General features: G+C 44.3%; 1 protein-coding gene across 1 annotated transcript in view; it reads right to left on the bottom strand.

Annotated features, from left to right (window-relative positions):
• Nucleotides 1-10,098, bottom strand: part of Pcdhac2 (protocadherin alpha subfamily C, 2) — a 45,813-nt gene extending 35,715 nt beyond the window's left edge. Inside the window, 4 exon segments of the mRNA XM_042055053.1 lie at nt 7,533-9,179; nt 9,181-10,006; nt 10,008-10,042; nt 10,045-10,098. Coding sequence (XP_041910987.1) covers nt 7,533-9,179; nt 9,181-10,006; nt 10,008-10,042; nt 10,045-10,098 — 2,562 coding nt within the window.
• Between the last annotated feature and the right edge of the window lie 3,789 nt (nt 10,099-13,887).

The raw sequence follows: 13,887 nt of genomic DNA, 5'->3' as shown, positions 1-13,887 counted from the left end.
TATGGCAATAATATCAGACAGGGACAAAGAAAGGAAGAAAGCAATTAGTTATTTTAATTCGCAATCTGATGCTACACAATGAAATAAGCACTTTTATCCTAATACTCTCCTAACCAGTCATTCTGTGAAACTGACTGTATCTGTTTTACTCATAAAACACATAGATATTCTCACAATATTCATGAATGCAGGGCTATATCCTTAGAACCTGACACTGGATAGATTTTTAGAGGGTTTTATTTTATTTTATTCTATTTTTTATGGTTTTTCCAAGACAGGTTTTTCTACATAAACAGCCTTGGCTGTCCCAGAACTCACCATGTAGACCAGGCTGTCCTTGAACTCACAGAGATCTGCCTGCCTCTGTCTCCCAAGTGCTGATATCAAAGGCTTGTGCCACCACGTCCAGCCTTTTAGAGTATTTTTGAATAAACAAACTGTCACACAAATTGTGATAATTGCATTTAAATTATAAAAAGAGTAATCTTTAAAGACACTAAATTTGCCTGGTTGGTGAATATACAGTTACATCTACATTCCTATTCCTGTTCACTATTACAATAGTGATTCATCTTAAAAGAATACAAAATTGACATCCAAAAATGTATGTGGGTTTCACAGAAAGTTTGATTTAAATTTGGAAAAAGTTCAGGTTGAAAGGCTGACTACTGATGGATCTGCTACAAGACACTAAAGCCTTGGACTAACTATGATGGTTTGCCTCTAAAATATTTTAATATCACATCTCTTGGTTTTGTTCGCATGTTTGTTCATTTGAGAGAAGGAATCATGTGCTCAGGTTGGCTCAAACTCACTATGCCAAGGCTGGTCTTGAACTCTTGACTCACCCAGCTCCACCTGTCAACTGCTAGGATTGTAGACTAATGACACACCCCGTGTGTGCTGAATTTCCATTGGTGAAGTACTCCAGCTTAGTCTTCTAAAACAATAATAGTTGCAGAACTCTAGATGTAGAAAAAGTCAATTAGGTAATCCATGTGGGTGATGTAATATTACTGAAGAAACAAGTACCAACTTGAGTTCCTGCTAAAATTATAGCAAAAGTTTAATTTATCCTGTTATGAATTATTTGTGATTTATGCCATAGGAAACTTAAGCAACAGAAGGATGAATCACTCCTAAGATGGTTTAAAGTAAAACAGGTTTAAAATATCCTGTTATTTATAAACTCACATGAATACTCAGTAAAATAAAAGGCTGTCTTTTCTGCCAGGCAGTAGTGATGCATGCCCTTAATTCTAGCACTCAGGAGGCAGAAGCAGGTGGATCTCTGTGAGTTCGAGGTCAGCCTGATCGACAGAGTGAGTTCCAGGACAGACAGAACTAATCAGAGAAATCCTGTCTCTAAAAACCAACCAACTAAACAAAGCAACAAAAAAAATCCTGCTGTCTTCTTACCATGCAAACTGCTGTTTAATTTGTCAGTAAACTGCTCTTTGAAACCCGAAACTAGATGCAATATCTCCTTTTTCATTCAGAGCGTCTCCACAGCCAATTTTTCACAGTGCTATCTAATAAACATTGATCTAAATTGCTATAGGAATAGTGCTGAGACCCCCACACGGACGGCACATGCCCTGTGTAATCTCAAGACTCAGACTGTGGTGGACTTACCCCCATAATTGTGTTTAGACAGCTTAGCTGTCTTTTTTTAAAAAGTGGGCTTATGTGGAGAGGACTACCCTAATCACAAGAGGCTTTTACATTCGAGTCTAGAAGTCGCAGACAGAAGTCAGAAAGATGTGAAACATGAGAGAGACTCCACGGGACAGAAAATTCTCTAAGGCCAGTCCTAAGAACAAGTCACATGACAAGACCTACAAGAAAGCTCTCTGAGCTGAGAGTAATGCTTCTCCTTGGCCCCAGCAAAAAGAGATAAGCCAGCTAGGATTGTCCCCAAGGAACTGAACTCTGCTAACGACCTCAATGGATCTCCATGTAGATTCTTCTTCAGAGCCTCCGGAAGAGTACCTATCCAATGTGTTGAGTTCGTTAGCTTTATGAAAACTGAAGTGAAAAACTTAACCACATAGTGCCGGACTATGAGACACTGAATGGATGAGGTTCTAACCACTAATTCATGGTAATTTGTTACAAAGCAATGGGAAAGGAATGCATTAAAATAAAACCAAAATATAACACTGAGAATAATCACGGCTATATGATATATTGGTCTTTCAGTAAATCAAAATTGGAAAGGGGATAAACTTGAGGATTCTGTGTAAAAAAACTGCCTTCCAAGTACAACATGTAAACTCCAAGCTACAGGGCGGGAAAGGAAACTAAGATGACTTTAAAATATGCGTGATAAATTCCCGTACAACAGAAAGTGCAAGGTCGGTTATTCCGGAAGCACAGCCTGCTAGAACAGTGGCTACTCTCTTACACACAGTTACATCTCCCTGCAGCCAGCGAGGCCAGAAGGAAATGGACATTTCTCTCCACCTTTACAATGTCAGACATTTCTTTGCATGTGCCAAGTTCAAATTCTTGAAAAAAAAAAAAGAGTGTGTATAATTTTTAGGTTAGCAGACTTAAAACACTGCTAAAGAATTCTCTCAACCTCTGAATTTTTAATTCATGGCTATAGGTTATACTGGTCAAAGTATTATATTAATAATATATATAATTATATAATATTAATATATTAATATTAAATGATTTCATATTATAATATACATGAAAACTCTGATCCAAGTGAGGGCCACATTTAAAAACACCTGTAAAAACAAACGAACAAACCAAAAAATGCCAGGCAGTGGTGGTGCACACTTTTAGTTCTAGTACTTTGGAGGCAGAGGCAGACAGACCTATGTGAGTTTGAGGCCAGCCAGGTCTACAGAGTGAGTTCCAGGACAGCCAGGGCTACATAGAGAAATCTTGTCTCAAAAACCAAAAACCAAATCAAAACAAAACCAAATATTGCACCTGTGATAATAGACTATACATGTGACATGAAATCAGATGGGTTCTACTTGAAAGGAGGGAGGAGACCCATGGTGGGGGAGAACCAATAAAAAGAAAGTAAGAAATGCCATGCAACTTATCATTTTGTATGCGAACAGAGGAGGTTAAGCCGAAGAGAATATCGAGGAGGGAGGAAGGAAGGAAGGAAGGAAGGAAGGAAGGAAGGAAGGAGGAAGGAAGGAAGGGAAGGAAGGGAAGGAAGGAGAGAGGGAGGGAGGGAGGGAGGAGGGAGTTTGGGAGGGAGGGAGGAAGGGGAGGCAAGAGCTCCTTCTTTTTCCTCTCCTTCTCTTGCTCTTCTTCCTTCTTCTTCTTCTTCTTTTCTTCTTCGTCTAGGAATTCCATTAAATTTTCCTAAAAGTATCTTGGTGATGGCAATTTTCCTCAAAACTACTTACAAACTCCATCCTTCGACCTCTCATTGAAAGCAAAAATTCATAGCCAACCAGGGCAAGAATCCAGAAACGAACCTGCTATTCTGTCAGGCAGACAGAGTGCCAATAGACAGTGTATAACATGCCAAGTGGTGCCCCTGCAGTGTTCTGAGTAAGACCAGATGCCCATGTGATAGCTCATGGTGGGGTCAGAGGAGAGGGTAGGTCAAGGGCAATCAGACCACAAGAAACATTTCTTCATTTAAAAAAATATGGCTAAACAGACAGAGAACTCATTCATTAATCCTTTATGCTCAACTGTCTCTATGGGGAAAATGAGGAAGGATTTATTTGAAGAAAACACCGTATGTACTATTAGACCAAGGACAATAACCTTTTTCCCTCAGGGCAGCCCCTATAGTCCATATGAAAATGGCAACACTAAACAGCTCCACCCACTAAAAACTTGTCATCAAAGATGAAATACTAGAGTAGAAATTAATGATTAAAATTTCTTGGCCTTGGAGCTGGAGAGTTGGCTCAGTGGTTTAGAGCCCTTGCTGCTCTTGCAGAGAATCAGAGTTCAGCTCCCAGCACCTACAGAGTGGCTCATGACTGCCTCAAGTCCAGTTCCCGGGGGTCCAATGCCTTCTACTGCCCTCCGTGGGCACTTGTGGTACAAATAAAGTTGTAGACACACACACATACTCAAAAAAATAATGGATACAAAATAAAACCTCTTGGTCTTGTGTGTTGTGGTATCACATTCATATACTCACTTAGGAGGACCAGAAGTTCAAGGTCATTCTCAACTACATATTGAGTTAAAGCCCAGTCTAGACCATAGAAGACCCTGTCTCCAACAAAGCAGTTTTGTCTATTCTGACCATTTTTCAGTTTGAAAAACACATCATCACGTTACTGTACATTGAATGTAAATCATGCCAAGACAGAGCCACCAGATGGCAAAGTCAGTCCTAGAGGAAATTGTATTTGGTAACACTGAAAGATTACATTAACTCTTCCAGGTCTCCATGTCTGAATTAAGTTGGTCATGCATATACAGTGGATACATAACTAAGGATCTGATAACTGCAAATTGCTTCATTATACGTAAAAGTGAAGCCAAGCTTAAATCTCTCTGCGCTTCCTTTATGATTTCACTGCGCACTCAAAGTGACTCATTAGCAATCAATCTTAGATGCAGTCTCTTTTCATGGAGACGCTGAAAGAGGTGCCAACTACTCTCCCTTGAGGTTTTTAGAAGGCTCCAAAGAGAATTTAGGCCCTGGTGCCAAAAAGCCGTCACAGCACAACTCAGGAAATTAAAACAACAAACAAAACATACAATCAAACAAAAAGCCTGCAAAGTCTACCAAAAGACCAAAGTCTGCTGCTAAGTGTTGATGTTTTATAAGCAACGAAAGAAAGCTTACTTGGTGAAGGACAAAGATAAAAAAGCTCTGAGTAAGCATTGCCAATAGCACAGCAGTAAATAAGTACATAGCTGGTTGTAGCATTCTGCCCGAATAGCCCATGCAAAAAAATACAACTGGGGTTTCTGTCTACTCCTTCTGTTGAAGAAAACATAGGCGTTGGAGTCAAACAGATGTGACTTAAAATACAACTAGCAGTGTGCTATGTTATCTAACCTCTCTGATAATGCTTGTTTGTATAAAACTAAGAAGCAATGAAATCCCATAAACACATACTGCAACGCAGAGCACTTCTTATGCAGCAGAGTGATCAATGAGTATAATTTCCTTCACTCTTCGTTTTCAGTCTTCAGATATTTAAGTGCTGGCACGTGGCATTAGTAGCATTCCAGCACCTTCCTGCCATCTGCAGTAATAGGCGAGGAAAGAGAAAACCCTACCTGAGAAAGCCAGCTTGACCTAGCCATGATGATTTTCCAAACAGATTGACTTCTGTCGCCATTTTGCCATGCTAGAGCAATGGGACTGACGTTTTCTCCATAACTGCAATGAACTCAGGAGCTGTAGACCGTCACTGAATTCTGAGAGGCATCTATCAGATAGCATTCATTTGCCTTTACTAAATTCAAGCACTCTCCTGGCAAAGTCCCACAAAAGCAAATACTTCCTGACATAATTTTAGCCCTCCATTGAAGGTTTGTGTACCACAGTAACTATTAACATACTGGTCAGTGTAAGACGGAAACAGTTCATGGGTCAAAGTGCCCCAAGCGTTGGATCAATGGAGAAAGTACAAGCATGTCATTTCCCTAAGCTTCCAGCACACAGCTGGTGGCAGAGCTGAGCTGGCCTAGCTGACTATCCATGCCTCTTCACCACCTGCAGGCTGCCCCAGCCCCAAAGGACACCACCTGAACCTATTAAAGAAATGTCAAAGAGCATCCTTATTTAAAGACAAATCATCTTTACAGGCTTCTAAATCCTACAATGTAACAACTCTAGAAATGCTCTGCTCCACTTCCCTCCTTCTTTCTTTTCCCGATCTCTTCCTTCCTCTGCAATCTGCCTCCCTGGCGACTCAGCATTGACTACTTACTTTCAGGCTCTTCTGATAAGTGACGAATAGCCAGAGGAAAAGGAAAAAATACAATCTCCTGGCAATCGAGAGGGGAGATTCTGGGGCTTATGCACTACTCGTTAAGCTTGCGTGAACTTTGAATGTGGAAATATAGACATTAGTAAACCATACCAATATGCTAATGAAAAGTCACAAGCTATAGGAAAAACAAATATTATTAATTCATTTAGTGCCGACTCTCAGAATTCTAGCTACAAAGTAGCTTTTTGGAAAGTAAATGCCTCCCTATTTATAGGACAGGATTTTGCTTTGAAATTCAAGTTTAAAGGCTCACAAGGCAGGCCTCTATTATTTCCAGCATGCAGAGAGAGTTACTACCCAAATACCCAAATATACCTACACATTAATGTACTTCTCAATAATTTCTATGCATTCTTCATTTTATTGAGCAATATGGCCTGTGGATACTTAAAAGTCAAAACTAGTACATATACTGACCATCATGTACAGTAAACCAGCCACTTTCTAAGCCTTTTATACTATTGCAGGACTAATTTCTGATCTAGAAAATAAACACACACTTTCAGAGTGTTGTCATTTAACTTAAAGACATGGAAGGCTTAAAAATTATACTTTACATTTCATCAAAAGCACAGGAATTAACATGGAACCAGAAGATTATTGATCTTAAAGATATTTAAAGCAAATGCTGAGACCTGATCTTAAGATGACATCAGAGCATGCTAAGGAAGGGGGGCTAGGCTGGAGGTCTTTGTCTCTTATTCCCCAGCCTCAGATTGTTCTGGTCTTCACCTTCTCCACAGACTCCTCGCCCATTCCTTCTCCGGGTTCTCTCCGCCCAGTGTGTACTCCTTTACCTGGCTCACTACCATTCATTTCCTCTCTCGGCCTTCCACAAGAGTGACCACATCATCCAGCCGCAGCAAACTCGAGCTTCAGAGTGAGGACACACTCCGCACTTTCCCTTTTCAATGTGAATGTCCATAGAAGCCTATCACATTAGTCTTGTGTAATTAGTTCAGTAAGTTTTAGGGACGAGGTCTCATACTATGTAGCCCCAGCTAGCTTGGAACTCTTTATGTAGACCAGGCTGGCCTCCAACTCACAGAGATCCACCTGTCAGTAATTTTTTATTGTGGACCTCTAAGATAAAAACAGCAACAGTTCCCAGAGGAAGCCACACACCTCTGGAGGTCTGAGGGCGTATATATTTGATTATGTTAAAGCCCAAAGCAATTAGCCTGTAGATGATATAGCAGAGGTCATTTCTCCTCAAACCTCACATTACCTCCCAGCAGAGCACCCTTATTCCCAGACCTGTTCTATTTCTACAGAGTTGTGCTTCAACCAAAAGTACCTAAAACTAATTCTCACTCCTCAAGAACTTTTATGGCTAATTTTTCAATGTGCCACTAGGAAGTGGTAAGTAAACTAATTCTCCAGGGCTTATTTCTAGAGAGCAAACAGCAGGTTATAATAAGATCAGAGATACCATTACTATTCAATCTACCAGATAAACCTTGTTGGTGATAATAAGTCAATAATGCCAAACACAGAGGGCTGGGGGAAGGGACATGTGAAAACAAACAAACAAACAAATGCAGGCCTTTCTGGAAGACACCCTGATCACTATCTCACCTCATTTTGAGAGACAGCCTCATTTTTTAGGATAATCAGGTTCCCGGCACTCTGCCCACTTTGGCCTGTGAGATGCCTGTTGTCAGTCACGGAGGCTTGGGCTCCCCCAGGCCCTGGCCCTGTCTGGGCCCCTGTGTTGTAAAACATGAAAGTGTCACTCCCTGAGCCTGCTGTCAGGCAGGCTTTGTAGCAGTAGGTCTTGGTGAGGGAGCCATTGCCTCGAACTTCAATGAAGTGAGGCTGTACTTTGAGGCCGTGTGGTATTCTGGCGTCAATATTGTTATTGGCCTGTTTGTACAGTTCTGCCGGGGACCGCTCCCTCACTCCACAGAAGCCTCCGCAGCATGCCGTGCCATAGGCAGTGTAGCGGTAGCACTTGATGATGCTCAAAACAATGATTGTCAAGAGGAATATAAAAGACACTGTGCTTAATGCTATTATCAGATAAAGTGTGATTTCAGAGTATGTCCGAGCACTCTTTATATGTCTCTGAGTGTCCGGGAGCATTTTAGAAACCCTGTCCACCACAGCTACTGTAATGGCCACAGTAGCTGATAGAGGTGGCTCTCCATTGTCGCGAACCACCACAGTCAGGTTGAAAGTGGTACCACTCTCATCTCCTATCTTTCTGGTAATCCTAATTTCTCCAGTGTGAAGTTCTACTTTAAAGAGGTCTGAGTCAGAAGTTGGGACTAAATGGTAGAAGAGCCAAGCGTTCTGCCCAGAGTCTGAATCCATGGCTATGACTTTGGTGACCAGGTAGCCAGCAGGGGCAGTCCGAGGCACCATCTCAATGGCTGCTGATGAATTAGTTGAGGTAGGGTATAGAATATGAGGGGCGTGGTCATTCACGTCCACCACATACACATTGGCGGTCACAGTGCTACTTAGTGGTGGCCTCCCCTTGTCCTGGGCCTCCACGGTCACAAAAAACTCTCGAAATTTCTCATAGTCAAAGGAGTTGACAGCATAAAGGCTGCCACTGGCACTGTTAATGGAGACATAGGAGGTGACTGGCAGCCCTTGGATCTCCCTGTCTAGGAGTGAGTAAGTCACCTCTGCGTTCTCCTTTTGATCTGGGTCTGTGGCTTGCACCGTGCAAAGCAACACACCCGGCAAATTGTTTTCCTGGATGTAGATAGAATAGGAGTCCTTCAGAAAGCTCGGCGGATTGTCATTGATGTCAGAGATCTCAATCTGCAGTGTCTTTTGAGAGGTGAGTGGTGGAGTTCCCCCATCAGTGGCTGTCACTGTGATGTTGTAGGCAGCTACACGCTCCCGATCCAGTGGGCCACTCACCACGAGTGTATAGGAGTTTCCAAAGCCATTGAGCCGGAAAGGCAGTGTAGCCTCCAGACCCAGGCTCACTTTCCGGTTGGAGCCCGAATCTTGGTCATTCACACTGAGAAGGGCCACAACAGTGTTGAGAGCAACATCCTCAGGCACTGGGCTGTACAAGTCTGTGAGGACCACCTCGGGAGCGTTGTCGTTCACATCCATAATGTCCACCAACACTTTGCAGTGACCGGCCATGGGTACTGGTCCCCGGTCAGTCGCTTGCACATAGATCTGGTAAGAGGAAGACTCCTCATAATCCAGAGTCCCACTTACTCTGACTTCCCCTGTAATGGCATCTATGCTGAAAAGCTTGTCTCTCCCGGTCAGATGTGTAGCTGCTCAAGGAGTACCTGAGTTCACCGTTAGAACCCTCATCCGGATCCGAAGCATTCAACTTCACTACCAATGTGCCTGGGGGAGCGTCCTCCCGCAGCTGGACACGGTAAGTAGATTGATCAAAAGCAGGAGAATTGTCATTAGTGTCCAGGACGCGAACAGAGATCTGAGCCGTGCCTGAGCGAGGTGGAATGCCCCCGTCCACCGCAGTGAGAACCAAGTGGTGCAAGGCTGCCTGCTCTCGGTCTAGGCCCTTCCGCAGCACGAGCTCCAGCACCTTGCTATTCTCCTGCAGGGGTTTAAGGTCCAGCTCAAAATGTTCGCTGGGGCTGAGCTCATAGGTCTGCACTGAGTTGGCGCCAACGTCGGGGTCCTGTGCGCTCTCAATGTGAAACCGCGCTCCAGGTGCCACAGACTCGCTTACCTGAAGCTGGTAGTCCGGCCGCGGGAAGCGCGGCGAGTTATCATTGATGTCCAGTATCTCCACCTGGATAGAACTCACTGCCACCGGGTTGTGCGCCAGCACTTCCAAGCTAAGCAGGCAACGAGGCCGCTGCTCGCACAGTGCCTCGCGATCGATGCGCTCGTTGACGAAGAGCGCTCCGTTTGTCAAGTCCAGTTCCAGGTAGCGCGGGCTGGGCGCACCCAGATGGTTGATGCGCAGGCAGCCGGGTCCCAAGCGCCGCAGTTCCAGCCCCAAGGCTCTGGCCACGTTGCCCACGAGCGCGCCCGGGCTCTGCTCCTCCGGCACCGAGTATCGTAGCTGGGAGGCCGCTGGGCTTGGCAGCAGCACCAGCAGCCAGCCGAAAAGACAGAAACAACAGCCAGGGCAAGGGGCCGCAGGGGGTCGCGGATGCTCTGTCGCCCCAGGTCTGGTGCCCGCCAGCTCCATAGCCGCCGGCCCTGGCGGAGGCAGCCGGGGCAGGGCAGGAGGCAGCAGCTTGGCGAGCCTGCTCCTCGCCGGGCCCCGCCTCCGCCCTCGCGGCTCTTCACGGCTCACGCGCTACAAACGCCCGAGGCCGCTCCCCTCCCAGGCGTTCTCAAGGGCTCCGAGCCCTGCCGCCCCCACTGACTCCCCATATCCCCAGCTCCTCCACTCGCCTCCAGGCGCTCCACGGATCTCGATTTTCTGCGACTATGCCGCTGCCGCCGCCGCCGCTGATGATGCTTTAGATGATGCTTTAAGGAGAGGGAGGGAGAAGCGGAGGGGGAGGGGGTGCTCAGCAAGTCCAGCTCGAATTCCGCACCCAAGTGGCGGCGGACTGCGACCGTGCACCGCCCTGCCACTCCACCTACTCCAGCCCCATCTCCTTCATCCTCCATCCGCCGAATCCCAGCAGACCGCGGGAACACGGCCACTCCCTTTCTCCCTGCCCCCACGGTCCTGTTCATCCAGTCTCCACGCTCCCCAGAAGGCTTAACGCGTCTTTTAAGATTAGCCTGAGAAAAGCAGCTTAGAACTCTGTCAGCTCTCCAAGTCAAGATTTCAAAGCGCCATCCAGGAAAATAAACTGTTGGGGGACGGGGCGGTGCCTTAACAGTCAGGGGGGAGTAAATGCTGGGGAGGTGCTTTGGGGCTTTTGAAATGCAGACCCGTTGTTTACTTGACCCCCTCACCTTCCCAGCCACGGTTCTTTAGAAGTACAGAAAGCCTTTAACTCCTTGGGCCAAAGGGCAAAGAAGTGACTGGTGCCGGTCTTCTGGGGAGCAAGTCTAAAGCAAGCATCCTGGAATGCAGCACTCTGTCTCGCTCCTAGCCACGTGCCTTAACTTTCAGTGTGTATTTTGACAATTAACCAATATTTCAGGGTTTAAAATTCTCTTCTTATACAACTGACTCCGTAAAGCTTCAGGAAAAAAAACTCGTATTCAAGCTGTTCCATCACAGTAGGAAAAAAAAATTCAGTAAAATTTCAGGCGATTCTTCCCTCGTGTTTTCTCTAATCTTACTTCAACCCTTTCTCATTTATCGCTCAAGACATTTTCTTTCAAAAGTGATTAATTTTTTTTTCTTTAATGGATGACAATGTCGTCAAGAGCCTACAAAGCCATTAAATCGGGAGAGTTTCTCTCGGTCTGCCCAGCCATGCTGGAATTTGAATTCGTTAATGCTTCGCAGAAAGAAATAAAAGATACCACCCTGCTTTTATTAAGCAAAACGTAGGCAGCTGGGATTTATCTTTCAGTAGCAGAAATTTTCACTGTGTTACACCTCATCCTCTGTAAATACACGACTCCGGTGGGCTCCTGTACCTTTGTGCCCTCCTCAGACTCCCGTTAAATTGCTCTTCAGTGAGCAAGAAAGCTGAAGGAGTAGAGAAGGCCGTTCTGTGCTGTGTCATTGCCTTCCCGGTTTCCTAACAGTCAGCTTTCCCAGCCTTCTCATCTCTCCCACGAAGGCTTGAAACTACATCCGCCTGTGCAAACTCCATTCGCTGAAACATTGTTTTTTCCCCTCATCTCTCAGTATCCTTGTGCTACATAGCTCTCCCCTGGGTAACTTTCTAGCTATGTACTGGAAGGAAGCCCAGTGAGACCTGACATTTGGCATGCTTCCCTCCTTGAGAGGACAAGCTGACCAGGGCCAACCTGCTACGTGTATTCACCAATAGCAGTCCACACCTAACCGAGCTCTTCTAAGTGAAGCTAGTTTCCCTCCTATCCTGCCTATTTGTCCTCTTTGTTCCACCAAGGGTGCAGAGTGGGAAGTAATTCCATCAAAATCTATTCCTGTCTCTTTTCTAAGGTCTCTGGCTTCTCCCTCTTCTGCCTGTATCCTTCCCAAACATCCCCCAGTAGCTCTGGTCTGTTTGCTGTAGTAATTTGATCTCAGGGAGCCTTAATCTCCTCAAGAGCACAAATTGTAGACCTGGCCTATGTCCTCACCCCATTACTTATTTCAGAAAACAAATGGCTGTAAGTGGAATCAAGTTATAAGTTGTCAGAAAAGTGACCTTTCTTCCCCTCAGTTTCCTCCAGCCCTCACAGTCGCTGCCACCAGTGTTCAAAGCCACCGGGTGTTGTTGACCATGCGTGGTCCTATTGCCCCTGCAAGATCACAGGCACTTAAGGAGGATGGTAAAAGTGACAGGGACTTTGTGGTGCTTTTAGCAGAAGCCCCCACGTGCTGTGCGTCAGGATTTGTTCTTTCCAGCCATATTCCCATCCAGCAAGAGTGCCGACCGGCTGAAATGTCCATTTTTGTTTTTCAGAATCCTAAACTCCAGCTAGTATTTACTCCCCCAGTGACCGAAAGAGCAAAGAGCAGCAAAATTAGCCTCCTTTCCAGAGACTAAATGCTAAAAATGATAGTATTCTCTCTGTTTGGCACCACCATGATTTCCTTTCTCAGCTATCATACTGAAGTTCCTGCCAACCTTACCAGTGTTTGGAAAGTGATTGCTCAGACTGTCGCTAAGTGCCTCATTTACAAACATTCCATATGGATTCATACTAATGCCTCAGTCACACCATGTGCTATCCTTCGCTTTTTTACCCTTAAGAATCCCAGTAAAAGCAGAATATAAAATTGATTGGGAAACACAAAAATACAGAGGTAGTTGCACCTCTGCTAACGACTATGTGTCTTCTAACACCTAACTTTCAGCTTGCTTGTCTTAAATAGAGAGAACAAAATAAAATCCATGAGGCTGTTGTATGATTAGAATAAGGAGTAAGTTATTTGGACAGTATGTGGCAAGCACACTGCTGTTGGTGGTGGTAGTGGTGTTTATTAAGTGTAACAACTGTTAGTATCAAATGACATCTTGCCTAATCATCTATATGCAGCATGACTCCTTAAAAACAGACAAGCAACTGTGATATTTAAGAAGAAAATGGTGGCTGGAGACAGTTGGGTATACTCAAAGTCTAGTCTTCCCAAAGTTTTCAAATATTTCTAGAACTTATCCTGTGTCTTAAAAACAAAAAGAAGCAGCTCTCTTTCATTTCAACAACATGTATGTATGTGTGTATGTATATATGTATGTATGTATATATGTGTGTAAATATATATATATATATCTTTTTTTGCCTGTTTGTTTTATGTGTCTTTGTAAGCATGTGAGAGGCCAGAACAGATCTCAGACCCCCTGGAGTTAGAGTTAGAAGTGGTTATAATCTACCCAATATAGGTAGATACTGGGGATCGAACTCAGGTCCTCTGGAAGAGCAGCGAGTGCTCTTAGCCACTAAACCAGCCCCAGAGAAAGCTTGTACCCAGCTATCTAGTAAAACAATTACTAATCACAAAATAAAATTGCTTCTAGATATAATTAATAAGAAGCGACATGATAAAAAAGAGCCACTAAGACAGGACATTGTGTTGTTTACCCCTGTGCTAGACAAGAATTTCAAAATCATATTCCTCAATTATATTTCTTAATTATATTTGTAAAATACATCTCCCATGAAGATCACTGAGCATGCCAACAAAAACAATCACAACAGAATTGGAGACTGCAAGAAAAATACTCAAACTCAGAAAATTCCCCTAATTCACATCCATTTTCCTTATTACTGGCATCATTGTTAAACCATTTACTTGAGTAACCAAATGGCTTGAGTTTGGGCACAAACACAAGTATACTGACTAGTCACCAGTTTTTCATCAGGCTATGAATATGTGTCAACAGAGGAGAAAAATCTAATTTTCTTTTTCTTTTTAAGCTCTGGTGTTTTG

Source organism: Arvicola amphibius, chromosome 5 (genome assembly GCF_903992535.2).
Source record: "Arvicola amphibius chromosome 5, mArvAmp1.2, whole genome shotgun sequence".
NCBI lineage: Eukaryota > Metazoa > Chordata > Mammalia > Rodentia > Cricetidae > Arvicola > Arvicola amphibius.
Note: the sequence above shows the minus strand (reverse complement) of the source record. Positions and strands in the feature narration are given on the sequence as shown.